Genomic DNA, 23,081 nt, shown 5'->3' on the forward strand with positions numbered 1-23,081 from the left:
AATGAAAAGAAACATGGCTCTTTCTGGTGTAACATAGAAGAGATCAGAATTGTAAACTTCTTCATGTATAATGGACCACAGATTTATAATTAGGAGTCTGTAAGATGTCAAAGAGACCAGAAGTTGGCAAGAAGCTGCAGATATAACAGCCACATGCAAGAAATTAGGCCAATTTTATTCAACAGAATATTGTTCTCCTAAGCTGAGTGGTAATGTTTGTTATAACTTGTTATATAAAAAAGGTCAGATTGAGGAGAAGGCAGAGACAGCAAGAAGTAAATAAAACCAAATGTTTACTGATGTGATCCTTGAAGAAACCAAACTTTAGTCCTCCCAGGCTATAGGTGTCTGTGAATGTTAGATATGGCAGCTAACACAGAAAATCCCAGAGTCCGAATAAATCTTGTACTGAACAGTTGTGGCTGAACAAAAGCTTGGCAGGAACTCCCGTGGCTGGTAGAGATCCTTCCAAAATAGACAGATGTTACTGAGGTAAAGGCAATGCAGCAGAAAAAAACACTGGCTCAATGTGGTGTGGTATGAACTGCTCCAGTCTGGACAGGGTTCTCACACTAAAAGAGGTACACAAAAAGACAAGTCATTATAAAACAAAAACTTAGATTTGGCCAGCATTGTATCACTCTGGTGAGGCAACAATCTGACTCTGTTGAGACTGCAGACTGGAGCTTAAGTAGGCACTGGTAGGTGATCTGCAGCAGGCGACATACTAACCAAAAACAAGGTTCCTGACAATGTTAATGGTCAGTGTGGCAACTTTTAAATGTTAACTAAAATAGTCACCTATCCTGTACTTCACATTGCTACTGGCAGGCATAGCTAATGATTTTGTCATTAGATCTGCAGGTTTTAGTATTTTAATAAATCATTTGGATTAATAAAATACTTCTTTAAGGTGCATGATAAAAAATTAAGATATAACTGTAAGTATGGAAATGACTCCTTGGAGTTTAGGTATAAGCAGGGACATATACTGTAGAAAATTAATGTGTCACTAAGATTTAATGCTAGTTGTTACAGAAGTTACTGAAATATTTAAATTGTCATACAGATTTGGTGTCCCTAGCTTCGCCCCTATCATGGCTAAAGCACATATACCCTGTGTGTTCATTTTAAGGTGGAGTGGATCCAACAGCAGGTGGTCCTGAGAAGAGTAAAGAGGACCTCCAAACATCATGACATCTATCCCACTGGCATAAGGACCAATCAGTTTAACCACAGCCAGACAATGCACCTCAATGATTCAGTGTTAAGCAGCCTGTGGTACATTGTAAGTTTTATTTCTCCTTTACTAAATTCTGAAATACAGATGTGTAAACCCAGACAGACAGAAACTAAAATAGATTTATTCCTTGCTCCTAAGGGCCAATGTCCTACTATTTGCTCCACAGCACTGCAGGGATGACTCCGCAGGCTGCCTGTCTCATATGAACATTGCAGGAGCCTGGAGGAGAGGGTACACTGGGAAGGGTGTGGTGGTGTCTGTCCTAGATGATGGCATTGAGAGAGAGCATCCGGATCTGAAGCCAAATTATGTAAGTGCCCTGGGATGGGACGCTCTTCTTAGGAAGGGGACATTAATCATAAGCAATTTGGCAGGGCTCTTAGTGGAAGAGCGCAGAGCTGAGACAGATATTGCAGGCAGAGCTTTTGGGCCAAAGGTTTGGAAAGGCCGGCTAAGAGTATTGGAATGGACATTAAACGTCTGATCCACTTAACAGTGAAGGGGAGTGGTGAATAATGCTCTTTGTCTGATTTGTTTGATGAAATAGAGACAGATAGTTGCTGGCAGCTTTTATATGCTGCTACTTACTTTCTGCTTGATTTAGGACCCACTTGCCAGCTATGATGTGAATGGACAAGACCCAGATCCCTCTCCCAATTATTCCTACAATGTTGCTAACTTGTGAGTTCTCATTTCTTTATTTCTTTTTGCACCTGCTCTGCTGCTTCCCCATCATAATTTAAATTTAATTAATGCATGATTCAGTAATTACATGCACGTATGGATATGCAAATTCCCCAGTCTGAATTTTGTCTTCACACTGGTCTGATGTTGTGGAAACAGCCTGTCTTTTCTTCATGCATATGCATCTAACCTGTTGTTCTGATCTTCTCCTTTCTCTGAAGCCATGGGACTCAGTGTGCAGGGATTGTTGCTGCAGCTGCAAATAACTCTCAGTGCACGGTTGGAGTATCGTTCCATGCACGGATAGGAGGTGAGTCCATGTGATGGCATAAAAGTAGCATTTTAAAGGACTTCTGCAGGTTGGAGAGTTGTGGTGGATTCAAACTTTTGTTGCTCTTTTCTCACTTTAGGGATCCGTATGCTGGATGGAGATGTAACAGACATTATGGAAGCCCAATCACTGAGCTTCAGGCCACAGTATGTTGATATTTATTTAGCCAGCTGGGGACCAGAAGATGATGGGACTACTTTGGATGGACCTGGATCTTTAGCCCGTCTAGCTTTAAAGAGAGGCATTCAAACAGTGAGAATGACAGAGAAATAACAAGCTTTGCTGATGTTTATGTTTATGTCACCTGCAACTGTATATTTACTTCATTTCCTCTCCTTTATTTTCTCCTTATCAATACCTTGATATCAGTAGGTCATTCATATTTGTCTGCTTCCCAAATTAATTTCAGGGTCGGCATGGGAGGGGATCTGTCTTTGTTTGGGCTTCGGGGAATGGAGGGCGAGAAGGTGACCACTGCTCCTGCGATGGCTACAGCAATAGCATCTACACCGTCTCTATCAGCAGCGGCAGTCGCCATGGAAGCCAGCCAGATTACCTAGAGCGATGCTCCTCCACACTGGCGGCGGCTTACAGTGATGGGAAGACAGAGGAGATGGTGAGTTGAGAACAATGAGTAAGATTAAAAACATCTCTTTATCTGCAGTGTGGCCATTTAGTGTCAGAAGACAAGCACAGGCCTTTGCAGATTATTATCCTTTCTATGTAAACTGAAGTCTGTTTGATCAAATAATTTAACTTGTCTGTTTCTCTTAAATACACTTCTTGCATGCAGTACATTAAAGTTAAAATCCTTGTGCTTTTCTCATGAAAAAGTCCCATTTGTTATAGTAAATGTGTCCTCGTGCATCTCATATAGGATCCTCTCTGATCAGACAAACAACAAACAAACAAATCCACTTTTAAGAAAGTTACAAGAGTTTGCAGTACAAAAATAAAAGGGATAAACTCTGACATATTAAAAAAACGAAATGATAGAAGATGTATGTCATTTTTAAGAGATTAAAATGCAGAGATATAAGATAGATTTATTTACAGCCAAGCCAAGTACCTTAACTGTGTTACTGGAAAATGTTCATTTTCAGTGTATTTAAATAACAAATAGTGGTGAATCAAAAATTACTATTTTATTGTTATTATGAAAACAAAATTTTAATTTTACAGGTCTTTCAACGCCAAAAACGGTTGCCTTGATAATACAGCTGTTATCATAGTTTACAGCCCATTTATTTTTTTTAATAATTTCTTAATTATTTCAGTCCATCACTGACTAGAGTAATTTATTTTGGTTCAATTATTATGAGGACTGGTTAATTAAATAAAAATAACAGAAATAGAACTGGAGAATAGTTTAGTAAATAAGCAATTGATTAGTCTTTAGTGATAATAAGGATGAAAAGAAGAAGTAGATAATGATGAGGAAGATGATAATGATGACCCTGGTGATAAGGATGAAGAATGAGAAGACATAGAAGCAATTTTAAATATTGTTTTAAAAATTATGAGGAGAAAAAGAAATTAGCGGCTGAATCTGTCAACTTATTGTAAAATCTAAAACACAGAAATTTTTTGGGAAACACTAAATGCAAGGACAAACATGGCATATAAAACAAGGACATACAAAACTGAGAGTGAAAAATGAAAGTACTGTGATTCAGAGAAACATTTTTATTTGTTTGCTTGTCTCCAGCAAAGCTGATTCATCTATAAAAGGATGGAGCGTTACAATATCTTAGTATCACCTTTAAAACTAACAGCATGATTCAGAAGTATGTTCTGTCCATTATTATGCCAAATTTTAAAATCAATTATCTGTCATTTTTTTAATCATGCCACCTGTAACTTTGATGTAACTTTAAGGATCGCTTTGTAACGTGCAGCTGGATCTAACAGCAGCTCTTCCTTGTCAGCTCAAAGCCAGAAAACACACATAAGATGGAGGATGAGAGAGTATGACTGCGATGCTCTTAGACATCCTTCAGTCAAACCAAAATGTCTCAGGATTACTTTCTTTAAACTTTCTTCATTTGATAAAATAATATAATTCCTTGTAGCAATCAGTTTAAAATTCTCAACATCACACAGTAGAACAAATAGACTTAAAAGTTGGGCGTCTTGTTTATTTTCCTTTTTCACTTCAGCAGAATATTAGCCGTTGCTTTGTGGTTTATTTTACTGTCAAAGCTACCAATCCTGTCTGCCTGTAATCCTCTTATGCATATAATAAAATAATAAAAAAAATAGCATAAACTCTTCAAAGAGAAAAATCCCATCTTTAAACAGCAGCAGGTGAATACAGTTAATTACTGAAAAGCTAATGAGATGTGTTGTCCTGGACAGATGACACTGGGACCACTGCAGAGCTGCAAGAGGACTCAGTCAGGGACTTCCTTCTCCTCCGCTGTGGCAGCTGGTGTCATTGCTCTCACTTTAGAGGCCAAGTGAGCAGCTCTCTTACACAAAAGCCATACATTCAGGCCATGTTAAAACCATCAAATATAACTGTATACAGAGACCATATTGTCTCCTTCTGTTTGAACTTTTTACAGCCCCTTTCTGAGCTGGAGGGACGTGCAGCACATTATTGTCCGAACATCAAAAGCCCATCATCTTATAGCTTCTGACTGGCATATTAATGGAGCTGGATACAAAGGTACCATCAGATATTTGTTGAATTTCTAAACTGTCTTTTCTTTTCATTTTTAATATTTGCGAGAAGTTTAGAGAAAACTGATTAGATGACATCTTCTGGATCAAATCAGCTCAAAACTCAATATTTTGGTAATATTTCTCTTTACTTTTTTTAGCAAGTAAAAGTTTAAAAGCATAAAGCAGTGAGCATATTCTAAGATAATGAGGTAAAGTGAGCAGAACAGCAATAAACGCCTACAAAGTCTCAAGAGGGTGCAAAATCTGTAGAAGACTCAGTGCCCTTCATAGCCCAGTTAATGTGATGTGTGTGTCACTATGTCTATCAGTTAGCCATCTGTATGGCTTTGGCATGCTGGATGCTGAGAGTATGGTGAAGGAGGCTGAACACTGGAAACACGTTCCCCCGCAGCACGAGTGTGTGGAGGAGGCTGCCATCCAGCTGAGCAGGTATTACACCAGCAGCACTGCAAGAGATCTGTGTTCCGAGCCGGATTTCCTCTCTTCTATCACGCTTCATCTATTCCTGTCTCAGTTCTCACTTGGATCTCTCTTACACTGATTCTCACGCACTTTAATAGGCGTCTTTTTCTTTGGTGTAGCTCTTCTTGTAACTCTCTCCTGCGCCTCTTGTTTTCTGCCTCGCCTCTTATCTCTGCCACTTGCTGTGTCTCTTTATTCTCTTCCCCCTCTGTGTCTCATGACAGGATTATTCATCCTAACTCGGTGCTGACGTCTGTGTATGAGTCTACAGGCTGCTCCAGCAAGGCCCTGCAGCACGTTGTTTATGTGGAACATGTTGTAGTTCGTATAACCATCACTCACAGTCATCGTGGCGACCTTTCCATCACACTCACATCCCCTTCAGGCACTGTGTCAGAGCTGCTAGCAAACAGGTAACTGAAATGCCACACCCGCATTTCCAGTACATGGTGTTTTATATGAGTGATAATCAATAAGCATGCTTGTTCTCATTTTGGCAACTAAGAGCAAAAGTAGATTTTGGCAAACACTACTACAAAAATCACAAGAGTGATGCTCATATGGTGTTTCAAGGGAACTAGTATTTGGGTGAGTTCCTGGCTAAATGAAGTGCTGGCAAGTTTTTAACATGCAGTGTCTTACTTTTAATTAAGTCCTAAAATAAACCACAAATAAGCAAAAACTAAATGTTGAAAATGGCTGATAACTCTAATGATATTTTCAAGATCTCTGGAAAGTTAAAATCTGTATAGCTTTTTCAAATATGCATTTCTAAGTAGATTATTTTACAGTATTAATATGCATTAATAAATCCATGTAGCTCTCAATACATATGTGATTCAAAAGATGCCCTGAATGCTCACGTGTAAGAAAAGCACACTAAGATATTTGAATCATCATGATGTCTCCGTCATTGTCAAATCTGTCATGGATGAGCTTAAAAAATGTACAGCAATCACAGTGAATGTATTTATCTGCAGTCATGATAACTTTAGATTGCATTTTTTTTTGTTTGTTTGTTTCATTTTTTGTTTTTTTCCTTATTAACCCAGACTCAAATTTCCTATATTAATCCATCCATTAGAAGTCATTTGTAATTATCAGTTACTATGTCATCACAGAATGAGTGATCGTAGGGGAGTAGCTGTATGCTTATGGTTATGTAATGTTTTGGTTTAGGCCTCTTGACAGCTCTACTGAGGGATTTCAGAACTGGGAATTCATGACGACTCATTGCTGGGGGGAGCAGGCAGCAGGGGAATGGACTTTGAAAATCAAGGATATGCCCTCTCTGAAGAGAGACAGCACTAAACAAGGTATGCTTATCCTCCTCAGTATCATAAAAGCAACTAACATAGTTTGCAAACGTCATGGGACAGGCGTGTTTACTTGATCTCTGTTGTTTATAGGAATGCTGAAGAACTGGTCTCTGGTGATTTACGGCACTGCAGAGCAGCCTTACCTTGAGCATCATCGACGAGCCCGCTCAGTCGAGATTCCAATGGATGAAGATCTCACTGAAGGATACAACGGTCAGTGACACACTCCACTTTTCTATGAATTTTCCTATAAATGTGAAACTAAAATAGCAATCTGACTAACTTCTCAGTTCATGCCATGGTGATGCTGTGACTTTGTGTCTATCCAACCTTGCAGGACCCTGCGACCCAGAATGCAGCGATGATGGTTGTGAGGGGCCGGGCCCGCAGCAGTGTGTCACATGCCTGCACTTTTTTCTCAAATTCAAGAATAATTCAAGGTCAACCTGATTACACAGAACAGCACAGTTAGAGGATTCAGAAAGCATGTTCTAAACCCTGCTGCTGGAGCGCATACATATTATATTTGTAAATCATCAGCATTTATTTAGTAGACATTTTTGCAAACTACGCTAAATCCCACAAGCTTGTGTGTTTTTAAAATAAAAAGGTTATTAAGGGGGCAAAAACATACCAAGATTAAGTAGTGATTTTCTTTTATCCCATTCGTTGCAACAGTTGTCTCTTGTCTTTTAAATTCCTTGTTTTAATCTTGTCCAAAAGGTTGTGTGTATCGGAGTGTCCACGAGGGTTCTGGGGTGACCGTCGCCGTTGTAAGAGGTGCTACTCCTACTGTGAAAGCTGCACAGGAAGTCGCAACAACCAGTGCACTTCCTGTCAGCCTGGTTATTACCTGACAGATGAGACCAATACCTGCACAGCCACCTGTGGGGATGACTACTACCCTGATCATGGTTGGACTCTTGGATTTTAACTAATCATCATAACATCTCATATAGAACATATTTGTCAATAATTATTCAGAAGAAACATCTTTGAGTGAGCCTTGAGGGATCCATATTTAGCAGCATATGATTGTACTCATAACCAGTCTGTTGTTTTTAATCTAGTTGTGGCTCTAATGTGTAGTGACTGTGTAGTTTTTTATTTCCCTACAGAAACAAACACGTGCAGAAAGTGCAGTGAAAACTGCTTGAAGTGCACCTCCTACAGCATCTGCACAGAATGCAAACCAGACACAAGGTGAAACAAATTCTCTGATGATGCTTGAATTAACTGCTCTGTAAACACTGCTCTCTCTCCTCCAACACTGAGAATACTGATGTGCACACACCGCCGGCAGCAGCACATCAATTAGAAAACGCCACAGTATTTTTGACTCTGTGCCATCGTTACCTTTTCACACACAACTCACAAAGATAAGGGTTTCTTGAAATCTGTTTTGCAGAATCATTACTGGGGAGTTCAAATTCACTGTAATGTTAAGTAAAAAGTGTTCACTGACTAAGTTCACCAAGTGTTTGTGGTGGTGTGCTGTGGGTTGGAAAAGCAAGCCAGCAGTCTGAAGGCAGTGACTCATTTTTGTGGTATCACATGACTTACTGAGTGTGTCATGGTGCCAGATGCTCTCTCCGCCCTCTCCAGTCTGCAGGGGAATCGGTGCCAGCGTAGCTGCATAACTGGATTTTACCATGACACACAGGACAGTATATGCAAGCCCTGTCATGAGGCCTGTGCAACCTGTGCAGGTGAGAACAAGGTTAAGGGGCAGGATCTGTGTGAAAATGCATTTCAATATCTAAAATTCACAACACAACTCTTATTTATTTCATTTTTTTACAACTTAAAATCCTTTGTTTTAAAGTGTATTTTTGCTTAATGTGGCATCAGGTGCAGGTGTTGAGGCATGTAGTCACTGTGCAGAAGGCTACTTGATGGAGGAGTGGAGGTGTGTGTCCTCCTGCAGTGCTGGCTTCTACGCCACAGAGCCAAGCCCCGAGATAGCTGATGGGCACAGGATATGTAGGAGGTGAGCTCACTGGTGTGTGTTCAGGTGTGGGTGGTTTGTTTATCGGCTGACGGCAGGACTTATTCTGGTTGTTGGCTTCAGCCTGTGTTTGCGCTTGTTTTGGCACTTCTGTTTGTTGTTGTGTGCCTGTATGTATTGGGGGTAGTTATTTTCTCTGGGTTTGTCTTGTCTGCTGGTCAGCAATGTGCATTTGTTGGTTTCAATGTGTGTTCAGTCTCTGTGCTGTTCTCCTCAGGTGTGACGCCAGCTGTCTCACCTGTGTGGGGCCGAGCAGGGGGAACTGCAGCAGCTGTTCCAGTGGTCACAGCCTACAGGAGGGAGTGTGTGTTGTTAACACTGAATGCACAGACGGTCAGCATCTCCCTGCTCTATTACATGTTGGCGTAGCACTGCTGGATAAATATAATGCAGCCTTTACAACTTGTGTTTACACTTCGCCAAATGTATTTAATGCAAGAACACAGATAATATGTTATGTTCACACAAGCTACTAAAGTTTGCTTATGACAAAAATGACTTATTTGCTTTTCATATAAGTCTACTGCTGTATTATTGCCTCTTTTTTCAGAGACTAAGTCAATCATAAGCCAGCTGTGTTTCTTTGTAATAACAAAAAATGCAGGGTTGTTTGGTTTTATGCACCTTCCACTCTTTGGCATCTGACATTAAACCATCAAATGTGCCTCAGACTGTTTTTCATTTCTGAGTCAGCATGGTTCTCTTGCTGTCTATCAGGAGAGTATCATGATAGTGACGGGGGGTGCCGTGAATGTGATGCAACGTGTTTGAAGTGCACAGGGCCACGAAGCGAAGACTGCATCAGCTGTGCTTCTTCACGGTGAGTTAGACGTTTTTGATTTAAGCTCTGAGGGGAAATCAACGCATCCTCTGTTTATCTGAGTAATAAATGTTATTTCATCAAGGTGTTGAGTAGCAAATAATAATGTTTCAGAAATATTGGTTTAGATATCATTAAAGCAAATAGAATGCTCATTCATTCTCTATTAATGAAAAGTTTGATTTACACATGTTAATCACAACAAACATAACACAGAAATTAAAAGCAAACTATTCAAAACTTTGAACATGGAACTGATGTTTCTGGGCTGTTGATTGTAAGGTTGACTTTTATAGAATATATTTAGTGAATGTGACTCATTTTTAAACAAGTTGTTATTAATGCTCATCTTAAATGAATCAGATGGAGTACAAATGGATTAATAAATGCATGCACTTAAGTTGAATGTCTATCAGTTAGTCAGTGTAAATAAGATGTGTATGTAAAAATGGCGATAAGAGGGGAGTCGGTACACATTGCTGTTGACTTCCATTTCAAGGCAACAAATTAGAAGTGATTATTTAACTTTGTACTCCCAGGTCGGGAGCTCATATCATCAATAACACATCTTTTACCCTGAAAGCAGGCGAGAGAATCTCTTAAATCTGAGTAAGGTGAACTTGAACTCATCATGTGATGCATCGCCTCTAATTTACATGGTTTTGATTAAATTGTTTTTCTTGCACAATTTCATGTTAAACATACTCAGATTTATGGAGTTAATTTAAACTCTATAAACTTAAATTGTTTCAGTTAATTGTACTCAGTAACTCGTGTTTCTAAAACTGATTTTTTGAGGCAATGAGTTTGTTTTTGTTTCTTTGTTGAAAGCCAGCTTGTTAGATTTTTACTGTGTGGGATTATATCAGCATTTGCAGTAAATATTTTCTCTCTCTACAATCCCAGTAACAAACAGGGGCCCTGAATCTGTCATGATCTGCGGGTTTTAGTTCTGTGTTTGGTCTAATTCTTAACAGATTTCCATTTGTAGTTTTTTTCACCTCATGTTGGTCTGTAAGCTTTGTTTTCTGGTATCATTTACATGCTAGTTAGTCTTACTACTTGTTTTATTTTGTAGTCTATTCCCTTGTGTATTGAATTGAAATTAGTTCCTGCTCCTCTTTTTTGCCTGGTTTCCATTTCCTGGTTAACATACTTGCTCCTTACTAATCAGCTCCCTCTGTATAAAAACTCCTTGTTTTTATTTTGTAAATCCTAGTCCACCTGCTCCTGCGTTGTAGTCTTGCATTTGGGACCTACCTCCTCCTCGTGTCCCCACTATGACCCATGACAGAATCAAACATCATTCAATGCAAACTTACTTTGCTGTTTTTAATGTTGTTTTTTTTTTGTTTTGTTTTTTTTTTTTAAAAAAAAGCCCCTGTATTTGCAAAAAACAATCACAAAAAAAGAATAGTACAGCAATTTACACTGTAGATGAAACAGTTTGGTAGCACAAGGGTTTATTGTGTACTAGGGCTTACAGATGTGGACGCAAGATGTGGTACAAGCCTTAGCTGGCCAAATTTTAAGAACTGTAGCTTAAAGAGAATTTTAAAACAAGGGCTCAAGTAGAGCCGTACTATGCAGTAGCAAAATTACATTTAGTTTAAAATTTATTCTGATGTAAAGAACATTAGAAAAATTGCTTATATGCATTGTGCACAAACGAACTGAGGATGCTTTAAAAAGTAAAAACTGGACTAGCCTTTTATTTAACTACCATCCCCACTCCCTCCATTTCCTCTCCCTTTGTTAACTTACTCAGTTACGCCTGTGTAAATGTGCCACATTGCTAGCCTCTTAGCATGATTGCCTGAGTCATATTTTAAGGTTTTATAGGCAATGATGCGCAGTCAATCAGCAATATTAAGAGAGTACAGTTAAACAGAAATCACAATTTAGTCAAAATATAACTTAGAAATTGTACTATGAGGCTAATGATATGGTGCATGCTGGAATGTAAGTCAGCTCTGCTCATTTAGAAAGACATGATTCATATGTATTAATTTTTTCTCTCTTTTTGTTGGGGTGGGGGGTGGTTGGCTGCAGGGTTTTAGAAGAAGGCCAGTGCATGGTGGAGTGTGGCAAGGGGAAGTATGAATCGGGTGGACAGTGTCACCTGTGTGACCATACCTGTGCCACATGTATAGATGCGGGAATTGCCAGCTGTACCAGCTGTGATACAGGTGAGGAAGAAAATGGTAGCTCACACTGTGGAAAAGCATGTGGGTTGAACATATGAGCTTATAAGAAAAATACCCTGTAGTTTTGTTGTACTGCTGGGCCAATTTAGTCTCATAGTATGGGTCCACTTGTCTCCATAGAGAGAAGGGTCACTGCAGATTAATTATTAGCTGTAAAGAGGGATGATCTTTATCCTGTGATGAAACAATTTTATCCTGTCTTAACTGGAGTGGCATTCTTGAAGAATGCCACTCCAGTTAGGACACCCCTTTCCACTCATTTTGAATGGAAGGGGGGTCCTGTATTTTGAATTGCGCTTTAGGTTTTCATCACACAAAGAATGATAAGCAGTATCTTGACTTTAATACTGTTCTAGTCACTAACTGTGGCTGCTTGGTCGTGATTTAATGGGGTTTTATTGCTTTTCCACTGAAATAAGCTCCCTGATGCATCTGAAAATGTTGCTTATGAGACCAGTGACAGTGAATCAATACTTTTTTGTCACTACAAGTGATCCATTTCATCCTACAAATAATCATTTAGTCACTTACATTTTGTCCAGTAGCTTCATTGACTATGTAAGCCCTTTAAAGCTTAAAGCTTTGTGTATTGCTTTAGGTTAATAAAAAAATTAATGGTATATAACCAGGAAGTTAAGATGGTATGATTCACCTCAATGATACCCTCTTTTCTGCTCCAGATAAGTTTGGAATAGAGCGTTACCTGTATAACAATCTCTGCCTGGACACCTGTCCTGAGGCCTTCCACCACACCAATGAGAAGACCTGTGAGCCCTGTTCAGAGCACTGTCACCTCTGTACAGGCCCCAACCAATGCCTGAAGTGTAACTCCTTCTACTACATCTCCGATGGACAGTGTGTGAAGCTGGAGTGTGGTGAAGGTAAACAAGGTCACAGCATTGTTTGTGAGGCAATTTTTTGGGTAACTGTTGTGTGAGTGACCTTGCAGAGTGTCGTTTCACTAACGTCCACTCACAGCCCCCTCTCTTCCTCCGATTTCAGTTGTTTTGCTTGCTGCACCTTTCCCCACAGTTTGTCTGTTTTCTGTGTTTTCAGGGGAGGTGGAGGACCCAGATTATGATGAATGCATGGCGTGTGAGGAGGGCTGCAGAAAGTGTGTCTTGTGTAAGTCACAGTTCAGCAGCTATAATAGTTTTCCCCAAGTGAGCACCCCCTGTAGATGACTGCGCTCTTGTGCCGGCGTGTCATAGACCATGTTCAGAGGTTTTTCCAGGTAGCTCCTGTTTAAAAGGAGAGCTGAGTGTTTTTGTCTGCTTTCAACAGATAACCCCAGGCACTGCCTGTCCTGCATTGAGGGCTTTTACAAGTAAGGCTGTGTGCCTCGCTTTGCCATGTGTGATCTCACCTCTGCGCTCACTCTGCCTTTCATTTCACTGCTATACCTGAATGAAAAGGCTTATTTTTGCCACGAAAGCAGAGTGGATTTCTGTGTACGTGCAAGTATCGACTGCTGCTTTTATTATCAGCTTTCAGGATGGCTGCTACAAAAACTGCCCTGCAAAGACATACAGCGTGGAGGAGGAGATGACTTGTGTTCCATGTGATGACAATTGTGTGAGCTGTGATGAACATGAGTGCTACTGGTGTGAGACCGACCTCTTCTTATCAGGTAAAACTGTATTTTTGACATTAATGGAGGTTCTTTAGTCAAGCACCAAAGGTAATCAATAAACATTATTATGCATGACATATTAATATATATTTTTTCCCTGATATATGTTTTTCTCTACTTCTTTTCTTGTGTTTTCTTTGGTTAGGGTTCCTTTTTGTATTTATATGTTAATTTAAAAAGGCAGAAAGAAGTGCATGGTAATAAATACATCTGTGGTTTGGAGTCTTTTGGGCTTTAAAAGGGCTGCCACCTCAGTGCAATACAATTTTTTTCACTTCAACATTTGTAATTTTCGGCCCCAAATGATCCATCAAAACATCCTGAACATTTTGTTCCCTCCATGAAATAATACTTTAAACACACTTTGATATGTAGAATCAGTGAAGTTTGGTTTAAAGTGAAGCACAGCCACCCAAAAGGGAATCTTCTCTTCTTCTGCAGAGGGGAGGTGTGTTTCAGTATGTTCTGATGGTTTCTACGGAGATGAAGACTCCAACGACTGTGAGGAGTGTCACTTGGACTGTGAGACATGTAGCGGTCCTGAGGACAGTGACTGTCTGTCATGTGAAGACGGAAAGATTCTTCAAAATGGGGAATGTGTGTTTGGCCATGAGGCCTGCCCCATTAAGACCTTTCTCAACGGTGAGCCTACTACTTATTTTCCACTAATCTAACTGTCGGCCTTTAATGAAGCAGGGATTTAGGCACTTTCACAGGGGCAGGGAAGAAATCTTGGAGGGTAATTGGTCTGTGTGCCTCTTTCCCTCATCCTGCACCCACTTAAGTACTAAAAGTACAATAAATGTCAGACAGATACAGAGTTTTAAATAATTGACTGTATATCCTGAACATTTTGTTCCTCCCATGAACAGGCTTTAAAACAACATAGTAATTAAAGTGAGGCAAGACATCTTAATTATAGGAGCTACAATAACTCTGACAGAAGTGCATGGGTTAACACAAAGTCTGAAAATGAACACAGAAGTGAAGTTAGTTTTACTCTTCAAATCTCAGCAATGACAAAAGTTGATAGTTAAGGATAAATTGTTTACAAAAGATGGATGTTATCAACTAGTGTCAGGAGAGACGTGCAGCACCACTGACAGTTTCTACGTTCTGGCTCTTATGCAAAAGTGTTAGATTAATATTGTAATAAGTTTCTAAGAAATTTAATGCAGTTCAAACTAGGCCAAGAGGATAAAGTAGACCCTGATCTGTCATCTCAGTGACACAAAAGGAGGAAGAGATAGGACACCTCTGAGTCTAGACACTGGTGGTGAATCAGCAGTTAGGAAGTGGTAGAGATGTCTGATTAGGCTTCCTCTAGCAAGTTAGATGGGGAGAAGACAGGGGCATCCCTGTTAGTTTGGAGGAGAAATGACAGGACAGAAGAGAGTTTTAAAGAACAGAGATCAGACTTAATTGCTCAAAATGTAATGAAAGATAATAATCAGAACTTTTTTCTCAAGATTAAGTTAGTGTGTATTTATCTGAAGCACTGTTTAGCATAAATAGGTATGAAAGTCCTTCAGGTCTCATTTTTTTCTGTTCTCTATAGAGCTGTAATAAGAAACTACTTTATCACCCACTATGGTTATATGATGTTCAAAGTGTTGTTTCCCTCCAGATGATGGGGCATGTGAAGACTGCCACCCATCCTGTGAGTCCTGTTCAGGAGAGCAGAAAAACCAGTGCACGAAATGTGGAAAAGGTGTCAATCATTCATACCTGCAGCAGTAATTTATTATTTTCATGCTTACACCACTTTAAATCAGCTCTTTTAAAGCTAATGTTTACTGCTTGCTGTTTTCCCCTTCAGGGCGTTTTCTAACCATGCAGCAGACGTGTGTGTCGAAGTGTCCGGTGGGCTTCTTTGCCAATCGGCTGAGCGGCAAGTGCGAGGCGTGCCCTGTAGGCTGCTTGCAGTGTGTGGATGCTCAGAGCTGCAGTCGATGTCAGAGTTCTCGGAAAGCTCAGTTATTCCTCCAGGATGGACAGTGTGTTCAAGAGTGTGTCAGGTCAGGGGGCAATCCTATCTCAGTTGGTTTATTTGACTCATTTAATTGGGCTTGTATGTTTCTTTTCAGCTCTGCAAATATTCTTGGTTTGACGAGTTTTAACCCTGCAGGCAGAATCATATAATCATTTCTCCTGAACGTCAAACCAGATGTATTAGAGACACATGCTCTGAAGTGCCAAAAATAAATGACACAAGACATATTTGCTGCTGTGATTATGCTGCTTCTTTCTTGATGTTTATATGCCATCAAGCTGTGACATACTTGAGACTGGAAGCGTCAAACTGTCCTGTCAGAAGCTCAAAAAGCACTGAGAGGAGTATTTTAATTTTTCAACTGTGGATGTTTTTATCATTTTGTTTTTAAAACATCTACAATTTTTTTTTAGCCATTTGAGTATTACCTAACCTCAACAGAGTTTTCTGGATAAATTTCTAGTTGTCCTCTTTATTGTGCAGCAAAGAACACAACAACATGTCAGTCTGCTTGTTTACCCCAACGGCAATCATGACAGCTTATTTGATCTTTTTCACATCCGAAAAGAGGAAATAAATGTCCAGCTAGACATTAATATGAGAAAAACAAATAAACTCAGGGAAATAAAATTGTACTTATATGTAAATTGTTATTGTTCAACGTTCACTGCCATGTGCTTTATTAGGAATATGAGAGACATGCAGTATGTGTATATTAAGCAGCCTGCTCTGCAGAATAAAGGCAAATCAATGCAGAGCATGCATGCAGTAATTCAGTGTATGGTAGTTTGTTTGTTAATCCATCTACTGATCTCTGATTGGATATCGACAGGGGTTATCCTGCAGGCCAGCTGTGTCTCAACTGTGCACCCGGCTGTGCATCCTGTGAGAGTAATACCACGCACTGCCTCACCTGTGAAGAGCCTCTCCTACTACATAAGCACCTGTGTGTGGAGGAGTGTCCTCCAGGGCACATTGTCCGAGAAAGGGAGTGCCATCATTGCCCAGCAGCCTGCAGAGAGTGCAGCCCACTTGGGCTGTGCACAGGTACCAAAACACACTGCAAATCAGGTCAATGTCAGCTCTTGGGATTCACTCACAATGTGTGCTTTTGTAGTGATGTGAATAAAAAAAAAAAAAAAACTGTAATGGCTCTTTAACCATTTAAAACAAAAATCAAATTGAAAGAAAGAAAAGAAAGACAATATAACAGATGTTAAATGTGCTTAGAACTGTGTGATGTTTGTTATTGCTTGATTTAAGATTTCAGATACCCAATTGTTCATCAGCCCCTACATTGTTGTTGTGTTTTTTATGATAATGGCAAATTTTTTCATTGGGTTACAGATCTGAACAAGTTTAGCCAGTTTAGCACCTGCACTGTTAGTACACAATGATGTTCTTGCTTTTGCACGATTTTCCTATTAACCTCAATCCATCCTGAATAATATACTCAAATATCGTTAACTCTTTGATGCATAGTGTCCACTACAGTGGACACATATTTAAAGGCTGTTTTTAAATGTATGCATGGGTGTGGATCATACATTAGCAACTCCATTGGACCTCAGTGAGTCACCAATACATACAGCCATGTATAAAGAATAACTAGTTGATATAGTATTCATACATACGTTGTAATTACCAAGTTTGCCTCAGTGATAAAAAGGACAAGAAAATGATCCAGGTGTTTATAGAAAATTTATATTAATATGACAAGATATTATTTTATAAATATTTTCATAGATAAAATAGAAAAATCAATACACTGAGTAAAAGTTAGCATAAGATTGAAAAACTAAAAGACATCAATCTGCATGTCTGTAGAAGTAAAATATTTTATTTAAAAAAATGTGGTACTTTTCTGTACTAATTCATGCACCAGAGGGTTAAAAATGTACTTTTTTTTTTTTCATGGTAGATTTTGTAATTTGTATTTGTGAATGCAGCAACAGTCCATGTTGTTATGAAGGACCTCACAGAGAGAGAACTGAAGTGACAGGTTTATTGTGAACCAGGTTATCACATCCAGAATATTACTAGTTCCAAAGATGGTGCTGAGTCCAAGTAATTAGCTGGGTCAGTCGGGACGGGGAACAGGGGAAGTTCAGGTAGCTTGAACGAGGTCCGACGGAGACTGGTAGGTGAACTGGAGCTTATAAGGACTGGTGAGACAATGGGGAACAGGTGTGGCAGGTTGGGTGGATTGAGAGCTGGGATCAGGGACAGGTGTGGAGGATCAGGGGAGTGCTGGAGGAGTGGCAGGACAGACTGTGACACATGTACTGACTGGTCTCCAGTATGTCAGCCAGCCTGCAGGGATCTTACCTTTTGAATTCTAATACTTGTCTTATCTGAATATTTTTTAAATAAATCTGTGGGACTTGTCACAGTAATATGTTTGGAAACTTTTTGTTAGTCAAACATGTTGCTTACCAGCTGGTAATTAATCCAAAGGTAGTCCATGTATCAGGTTGTGACTGAAAAATCAACAGCTGAAATGAAGACTAAACCTGGTCCATGAAGATTATAGGGTCAGTTTAATTTGCAATGTTTTACTGCAATATTTGTTTACAGGAAAATTAAGTTGGCTTGACAAAATTTATATTCTTTGCCTCACCTTGTCTTATTTTTTATTCAAGGTTTGTCATTTTTCTAACAAATCTGGTCATTTTTTCTCTTCTTTTTGCAGTTCTCTTCATGAGTTTGAAGCACTCAGTTTAATATTGATTAGCTGTAACCAGTGTTGGGGTAGTTACTCTAAAAAAGTAATTAGTTACTAGTTACTCATTATTTCTGTAAATTGTAATGAAATTACTTTACTCGTTACTGCATTTGAAACGTAACGCCACTACTTATTACTTTACCATATCTTAATTCACCGTGTGGACAAACATCCAGGCAAGCACACACACAGGCAGCAGCATGCGTGCACCACTTTAAAAGATCAGAACTTTACACGTAGGCAGACACGGCCCAAGTAACGCAGAAAAACATGTTACTGTAGTCCAGTAAAGTAATTTCGTCACTGATATTTTAAGTGTAACGCACTACTTTTACCCAAAAAAGTAATATCGTTACTGCAACACGTTACTTTGAAACGCATTACTCCCAACACTGGCTGTAACGAATCATTTCTCCATATATAGTTCAAAAGCTCATCTTTCTGCAGGCTGTGAGGAGTATCACTTTCTCCATGAGGGCCTCTGTGTGCCCAACTGTCCTGAGAGGTTTTTTGAGGACAGCGAGCAAGGGAAGTGTTTGCATTGCCACCCTGACTGCGCATTGTGTGATGGGCCGAACAGCAATGATTGTGATGCCTGTGTGGATTCTGAGGCCACCCTGCACAATGGAGCCTGTCTGGCTGCCTGCCCCTCCCATACATATAGGGATGCTGTAACAGGAGAGTGTAAAGGTATACCATCCTTCAAGCTTTGCAAAGTATTTAGTAAAAGGTAAACTATTTTTGCAGGCTTTTTGGGGGGCAAAAATTCCATCATAGAAGACTAAATGTATCTTACTAGCAAGAAAAAGCTCTCAAGTAATTAAACTGAAATCACAACTAAAAGTATGACAAAGACAGCTCCATCTATCCTAAAATGATGTGTGTTCTGTACTGTAGAGTACTCCTCATGCATTTTCTAAATTATTCTCTACTACGCCTGAGTGTGTTTCTTGACTTCAGCTCAGACTAAAATAGCAACACTTTCAGATGGTTAACAGGCAGCTGTCAAACGATGGAAACTGCACAGTGATGCCAACAACAGTTCCCTAGAGAAAGACACATCGCTCTGGTTTTGTTTTTCAAAAACACAGAGGATGGTGTGTTCCTCACAAGAAAATGTTGTAGGCAATCACTGCTTTTTCTTTCCTGCTGAAAGTAGCTGCCAGTAGAAAGATATATAAAAGGAAGTGCATTGCTTTGCTGCAAAATGGAATGTAATTTTGCAGCAGAAAATGTTTTATAGACCATATACTCAAAGCTCAATGTGTGAAAACTATTGGATAAAATGTACAATGCAGAACGTATTTGACCTTGTATGGATAGAGTTTTTCAGTTACCATTCACTGTAGTTATAATAATCTTTGTGTATTTCCAGACTGTGATGCATCGTGTCTTACATGTTTTGGGCCCCACGTGAGTTCCTGCACCAGCTGCAGAGACAGTCAGAGGCTGGACAGCAACAACCACTGTGTGTCATCAGACCACAAATGCTCAGCTCACCAGTACACAGACCAGGACGGGGAATGCCACCCTTGCCACAAATACTGCCACAGGTGTTCAGGTCCAGGCAAAACCCACTGTCTGAGCTGCAACCAGGGACATCTTTTGCTTAGTTAGTCAAGTTTGTTTTTTATTCATTTTCTGAAGTTCTGTGTGTCCTGGAGAGCTCCTCATGCTTATGTGACATGTTTGATTAACTGCATGATCCTGTGTGTTTGTTGGTACAGATGGCACCTGTGTGGATGAGTGCCCAACAGGCTACTATGAGGAGGAGTCAGAGCAGAAATGTCAACTTTGTCATGCTTCCTGTCATACTTGCATTGGAAAGCAGAGCCATCAGTGTCTCACCTGCAAAGCCCACCTGTTCCGAGAGGCCAAAGAATGTGTGGAGACCTGCCAGCATGGGTAGTTTAACCTGCTCACCATCCAACTGTGTTGCTAATCCATCACATTAAATGCAGTGGCACCGAGCTGTGATTAAGAAAAGATCAGTTTGGCAACATAATGTCGTTGTGGACACTAAACTAAAGCTGGACAGATTTGGAGATGCAGGCTAATTTAGCTTTAGATTAAATAGCCATTCATGTGGTCTGGTTCAGTAATTGAGAGAGTTATATTAATGTGCTGTTAAATTGATGTGCAGTTAAACACTCAAAGAGAAAAATAACAGGATACAAAAGCTACATAAGTACCTTACAGACCTAAATGCAAACACTGTGTTATCCTCAGCAATGAATGAAGTGCTACAAATGCAGCTCCTCTGTTTTGTGTTGGTCTATGACATATCCAAGTATTTCTGGCAGTCTATATGTAAGGCTGTGAAAAGGAATTTCCTCTTGTGCACGAACAAACCTCTAATCTCGTTTCATTTAATTGAATCTCATCTATCACAACTTTTACCATCTGTCCCCTAGTCACTATGGAAACACTGCCTCAAGGATGTGTGAAAAGTGTGACCCAAGTTGTGGTGAGTGCATGGTGGGTGGGGAGGATGGCTGCCTGAGCTGCGCTCCCGGCCTCATCTACTTGCGGAAAGAAGGCCGCTGTCTCCCTTCATGCCCTCAGGGATACTATCATGATTCTGTGCACCGGACCTGCGAGCCCTGCCATGCCACCTGCAGAACATGCTCAGGTACAAATATCCATTCAGTAGTAATTTAATGGATTGTGGACACACACACACACACAAACACACAAATCATGTACAGGTTATGAGATACTGATGACGTTTTCTCTGTGGACTGCAGATGTTAAAGTGTTGGAGAACTGTTCTCTGTGCCCTTTAGCAGTGTTATATATAGTGCAGTCCCATGTGCGCTGTGTATCCTCAGAAAACACACAAAATTAAGCCACAAACGATGAAACTGTTGATCAGTGGTATAGGACTGTTTCTCACTTCAGCTTCCTTATTTTGTATGTGGCTTTCATTCTTATAAGTAGACTAACAAGTTCAATTAGGAAAACTCTGAACATTAATATTGATTAAACAAATTGTGCTTTGTGGAGATACAGTTCAAAGAATGAAGTCAAACTCCTCATTTTGCTTTTGTGGTTCTATATTTTGGTTGCAGTTCTGGCTTTGATTTCATGTTATTTTATGTCAGCCCCTCCCTTTTAAACTGTTGACCCTCCTGGTGCTTATTAAGCTTCTGGAGAATGTGTAACAATTCGATCCAGACTTTCTTCACAGTTGCTTTTCACACATGCACTTCACAGCTGGAGATTCTGTTCTAAAGATGCTCACTCACAGCTGGAAATGCAAGGAATGGCTGTGTAGAGCGCATAGGAAGACATGACAGAAATAGTACATGGAAACTGTATTTTGTTTACAGCTTGTTGAGAATGGCTGACAAAGCCCTTTTCATGTTTTCAGTGCTTCATGTTTTTGATCAGAAAGTATTATTTAGTATGTGGAAAGGAGCATGCAGGTCAGATTTAAAGAATATAAAGCATGTATTTTTACTAACACATTCACCTTTTCGCTTGCAGATTTCCTGGGTGGAAATTCTTTGCAAAAATCCAGGATGAATGTTGCAAACTCTTGCCCTCTCAAATGCAGGCCCTCTGAAAGATGTTTGCCAAGTTTTAAGGCTAAAGAGCATGTGTGAAAATTGCTCAAAAGAAAGAATTCCTGCATTACATTGTGAAAAACAAAATGAGAGATGGTGGTACAAAGGCATCCCACTGGAATGAAACCAGAGTCAACACTGATCTGACATGGAGCTTCCTCTGTTCAAGCACTCCCATTTAATTCTGATTTCAGTTTTGGTCCTGTTAGTTGTTTGTCTTAAATGGTTGATACTGTAGTGTAGCATCCAGCTGTTCTCTAAGTTTTTCTACATTACTTTTGAATCTTTGCAAAGGATGCACAATTTTAAAAAGAGAGTGTATCTTTTCATAATGTAAGGGACATTTACCAGTGAGTTCTTATCTTCTTGATGAGGAACATAAGACAGTATTTCCAAAACAGCATTTTGACTGATTAGTGTGCTGACCCCTGCCTGCCACCAAAAATTCTAATTGTGAGCATCAGACCTCCATCATTAACCAAAGGAAGAAAGCAGCCTGGTCTGATGAGCCATATTTTCTTCACATCATGTAAACGATGGCGCTAATGTTCATGTTTAGCTCAGGGGAAAGAGGGCAGCAGGATGCTATATTGGTCAAAGGAAGCCAGCAGGGTCTGGATAATATTTTTTTCTTGGAAACCTTGGATCCTGGCAACCATGTGCATGTTAATTTAACATGTGTCTCCTATCTACAAATTGTTGCAGACTGCGTACAACCTTCACAGCGTTAGTATTAAGTGAATCCTGTTGCCGTTTGCAGCAGGATAATGCAAAAACTGCCAGGAATGTTTAGATGAACACTTTACAATTGTGGAAACTTTTCAGTACAGGATAGAAGAATAATTAATGTCATTCCTTTTTTTCTATGAACTGATATCTTGGAGACTTTTAAGAGAAAATAGCAGATTATTACCACTTACCCTTTAAGTTGACATGTTTTCACAGAAAAAGCCTCCCAGTCCTGTGACTCCTGCTACCCTGGATACCTGTTGTCAAATGGCAGGTGTGAGTCCATGTGCGATACTGGCCAGCATCCTGTTATAAAGGTAACAATATTTTTCTGTATTTTAGTTTCACAAATACTAACTTTTTGATTAAAAACCCATTTAGCCAGTCCCTCAACGAAACAACTAATAACTACTAATGTTTTGGCCTCAGGTGTCATGTAATGTAATTCAGACTGGCTTATTACTCCACCAGAAGCTGTTTCAAACAGCAGAGTGAAAATTATTACACTGTCTCGCTTTCTGAATAAATCTTCCTCCTCCTGCTGTGAGGCAGCTGATTGAGACTGTTTGACAGGTGGAGATGCATGTTAATTGACTGCTGCGAGACTGCTCATCATTTTTGCTTAACTCTTCAACAAAGTTTTAGAAGCAAAGAAACAATAACTATGATA

The 23,081-nt window shown here is 39.7% G+C and overlaps 1 protein-coding gene across 1 annotated transcript in view; it reads left to right on the plus strand.

Annotated features, from left to right (window-relative positions):
* Window positions 1-23,081, plus strand: part of pcsk5a (proprotein convertase subtilisin/kexin type 5a) — a 28,144-nt gene that overhangs the window by 2,852 nt on the left and 2,211 nt on the right. The window contains exons 3-35 of the mRNA XM_041970695.1: window positions 1,136-1,288; window positions 1,410-1,553; window positions 1,848-1,924; window positions 2,149-2,237; window positions 2,338-2,510; window positions 2,668-2,874; window positions 4,617-4,717; window positions 4,826-4,929; window positions 5,255-5,375; window positions 5,633-5,821; window positions 6,588-6,724; window positions 6,818-6,940; window positions 7,065-7,167; window positions 7,451-7,641; window positions 7,846-7,930; window positions 8,333-8,436; window positions 8,579-8,717; window positions 8,953-9,068; window positions 9,453-9,555; window positions 11,608-11,744; window positions 12,443-12,643; window positions 12,819-12,887; window positions 13,047-13,089; window positions 13,250-13,392; window positions 13,837-14,037; window positions 15,023-15,106; window positions 15,215-15,413; window positions 16,221-16,435; window positions 18,561-18,803; window positions 19,489-19,725; window positions 19,841-20,018; window positions 20,528-20,745; window positions 22,628-22,728. Of these exons, the coding sequence (XP_041826629.1) occupies window positions 1,136-1,288; window positions 1,410-1,553; window positions 1,848-1,924; window positions 2,149-2,237; window positions 2,338-2,510; window positions 2,668-2,874; window positions 4,617-4,717; window positions 4,826-4,929; window positions 5,255-5,375; window positions 5,633-5,821; window positions 6,588-6,724; window positions 6,818-6,940; window positions 7,065-7,167; window positions 7,451-7,641; window positions 7,846-7,930; window positions 8,333-8,436; window positions 8,579-8,717; window positions 8,953-9,068; window positions 9,453-9,555; window positions 11,608-11,744; window positions 12,443-12,643; window positions 12,819-12,887; window positions 13,047-13,089; window positions 13,250-13,392; window positions 13,837-14,037; window positions 15,023-15,106; window positions 15,215-15,413; window positions 16,221-16,435; window positions 18,561-18,803; window positions 19,489-19,725; window positions 19,841-20,018; window positions 20,528-20,745; window positions 22,628-22,728 (4,728 nt within the window). The remainder of the gene's footprint in view (window positions 1-1,135; window positions 1,289-1,409; window positions 1,554-1,847; window positions 1,925-2,148; window positions 2,238-2,337; window positions 2,511-2,667; window positions 2,875-4,616; window positions 4,718-4,825; window positions 4,930-5,254; window positions 5,376-5,632; window positions 5,822-6,587; window positions 6,725-6,817; window positions 6,941-7,064; window positions 7,168-7,450; window positions 7,642-7,845; window positions 7,931-8,332; window positions 8,437-8,578; window positions 8,718-8,952; window positions 9,069-9,452; window positions 9,556-11,607; window positions 11,745-12,442; window positions 12,644-12,818; window positions 12,888-13,046; window positions 13,090-13,249; window positions 13,393-13,836; window positions 14,038-15,022; window positions 15,107-15,214; window positions 15,414-16,220; window positions 16,436-18,560; window positions 18,804-19,488; window positions 19,726-19,840; window positions 20,019-20,527; window positions 20,746-22,627; window positions 22,729-23,081) is intronic.

The sequence above is a fragment of the Melanotaenia boesemani genome, chromosome 19 (genome assembly GCF_017639745.1).
Source record: "Melanotaenia boesemani isolate fMelBoe1 chromosome 19, fMelBoe1.pri, whole genome shotgun sequence".
NCBI classification, from domain to species: Eukaryota; Metazoa; Chordata; class Actinopteri; order Atheriniformes; family Melanotaeniidae; genus Melanotaenia; species Melanotaenia boesemani.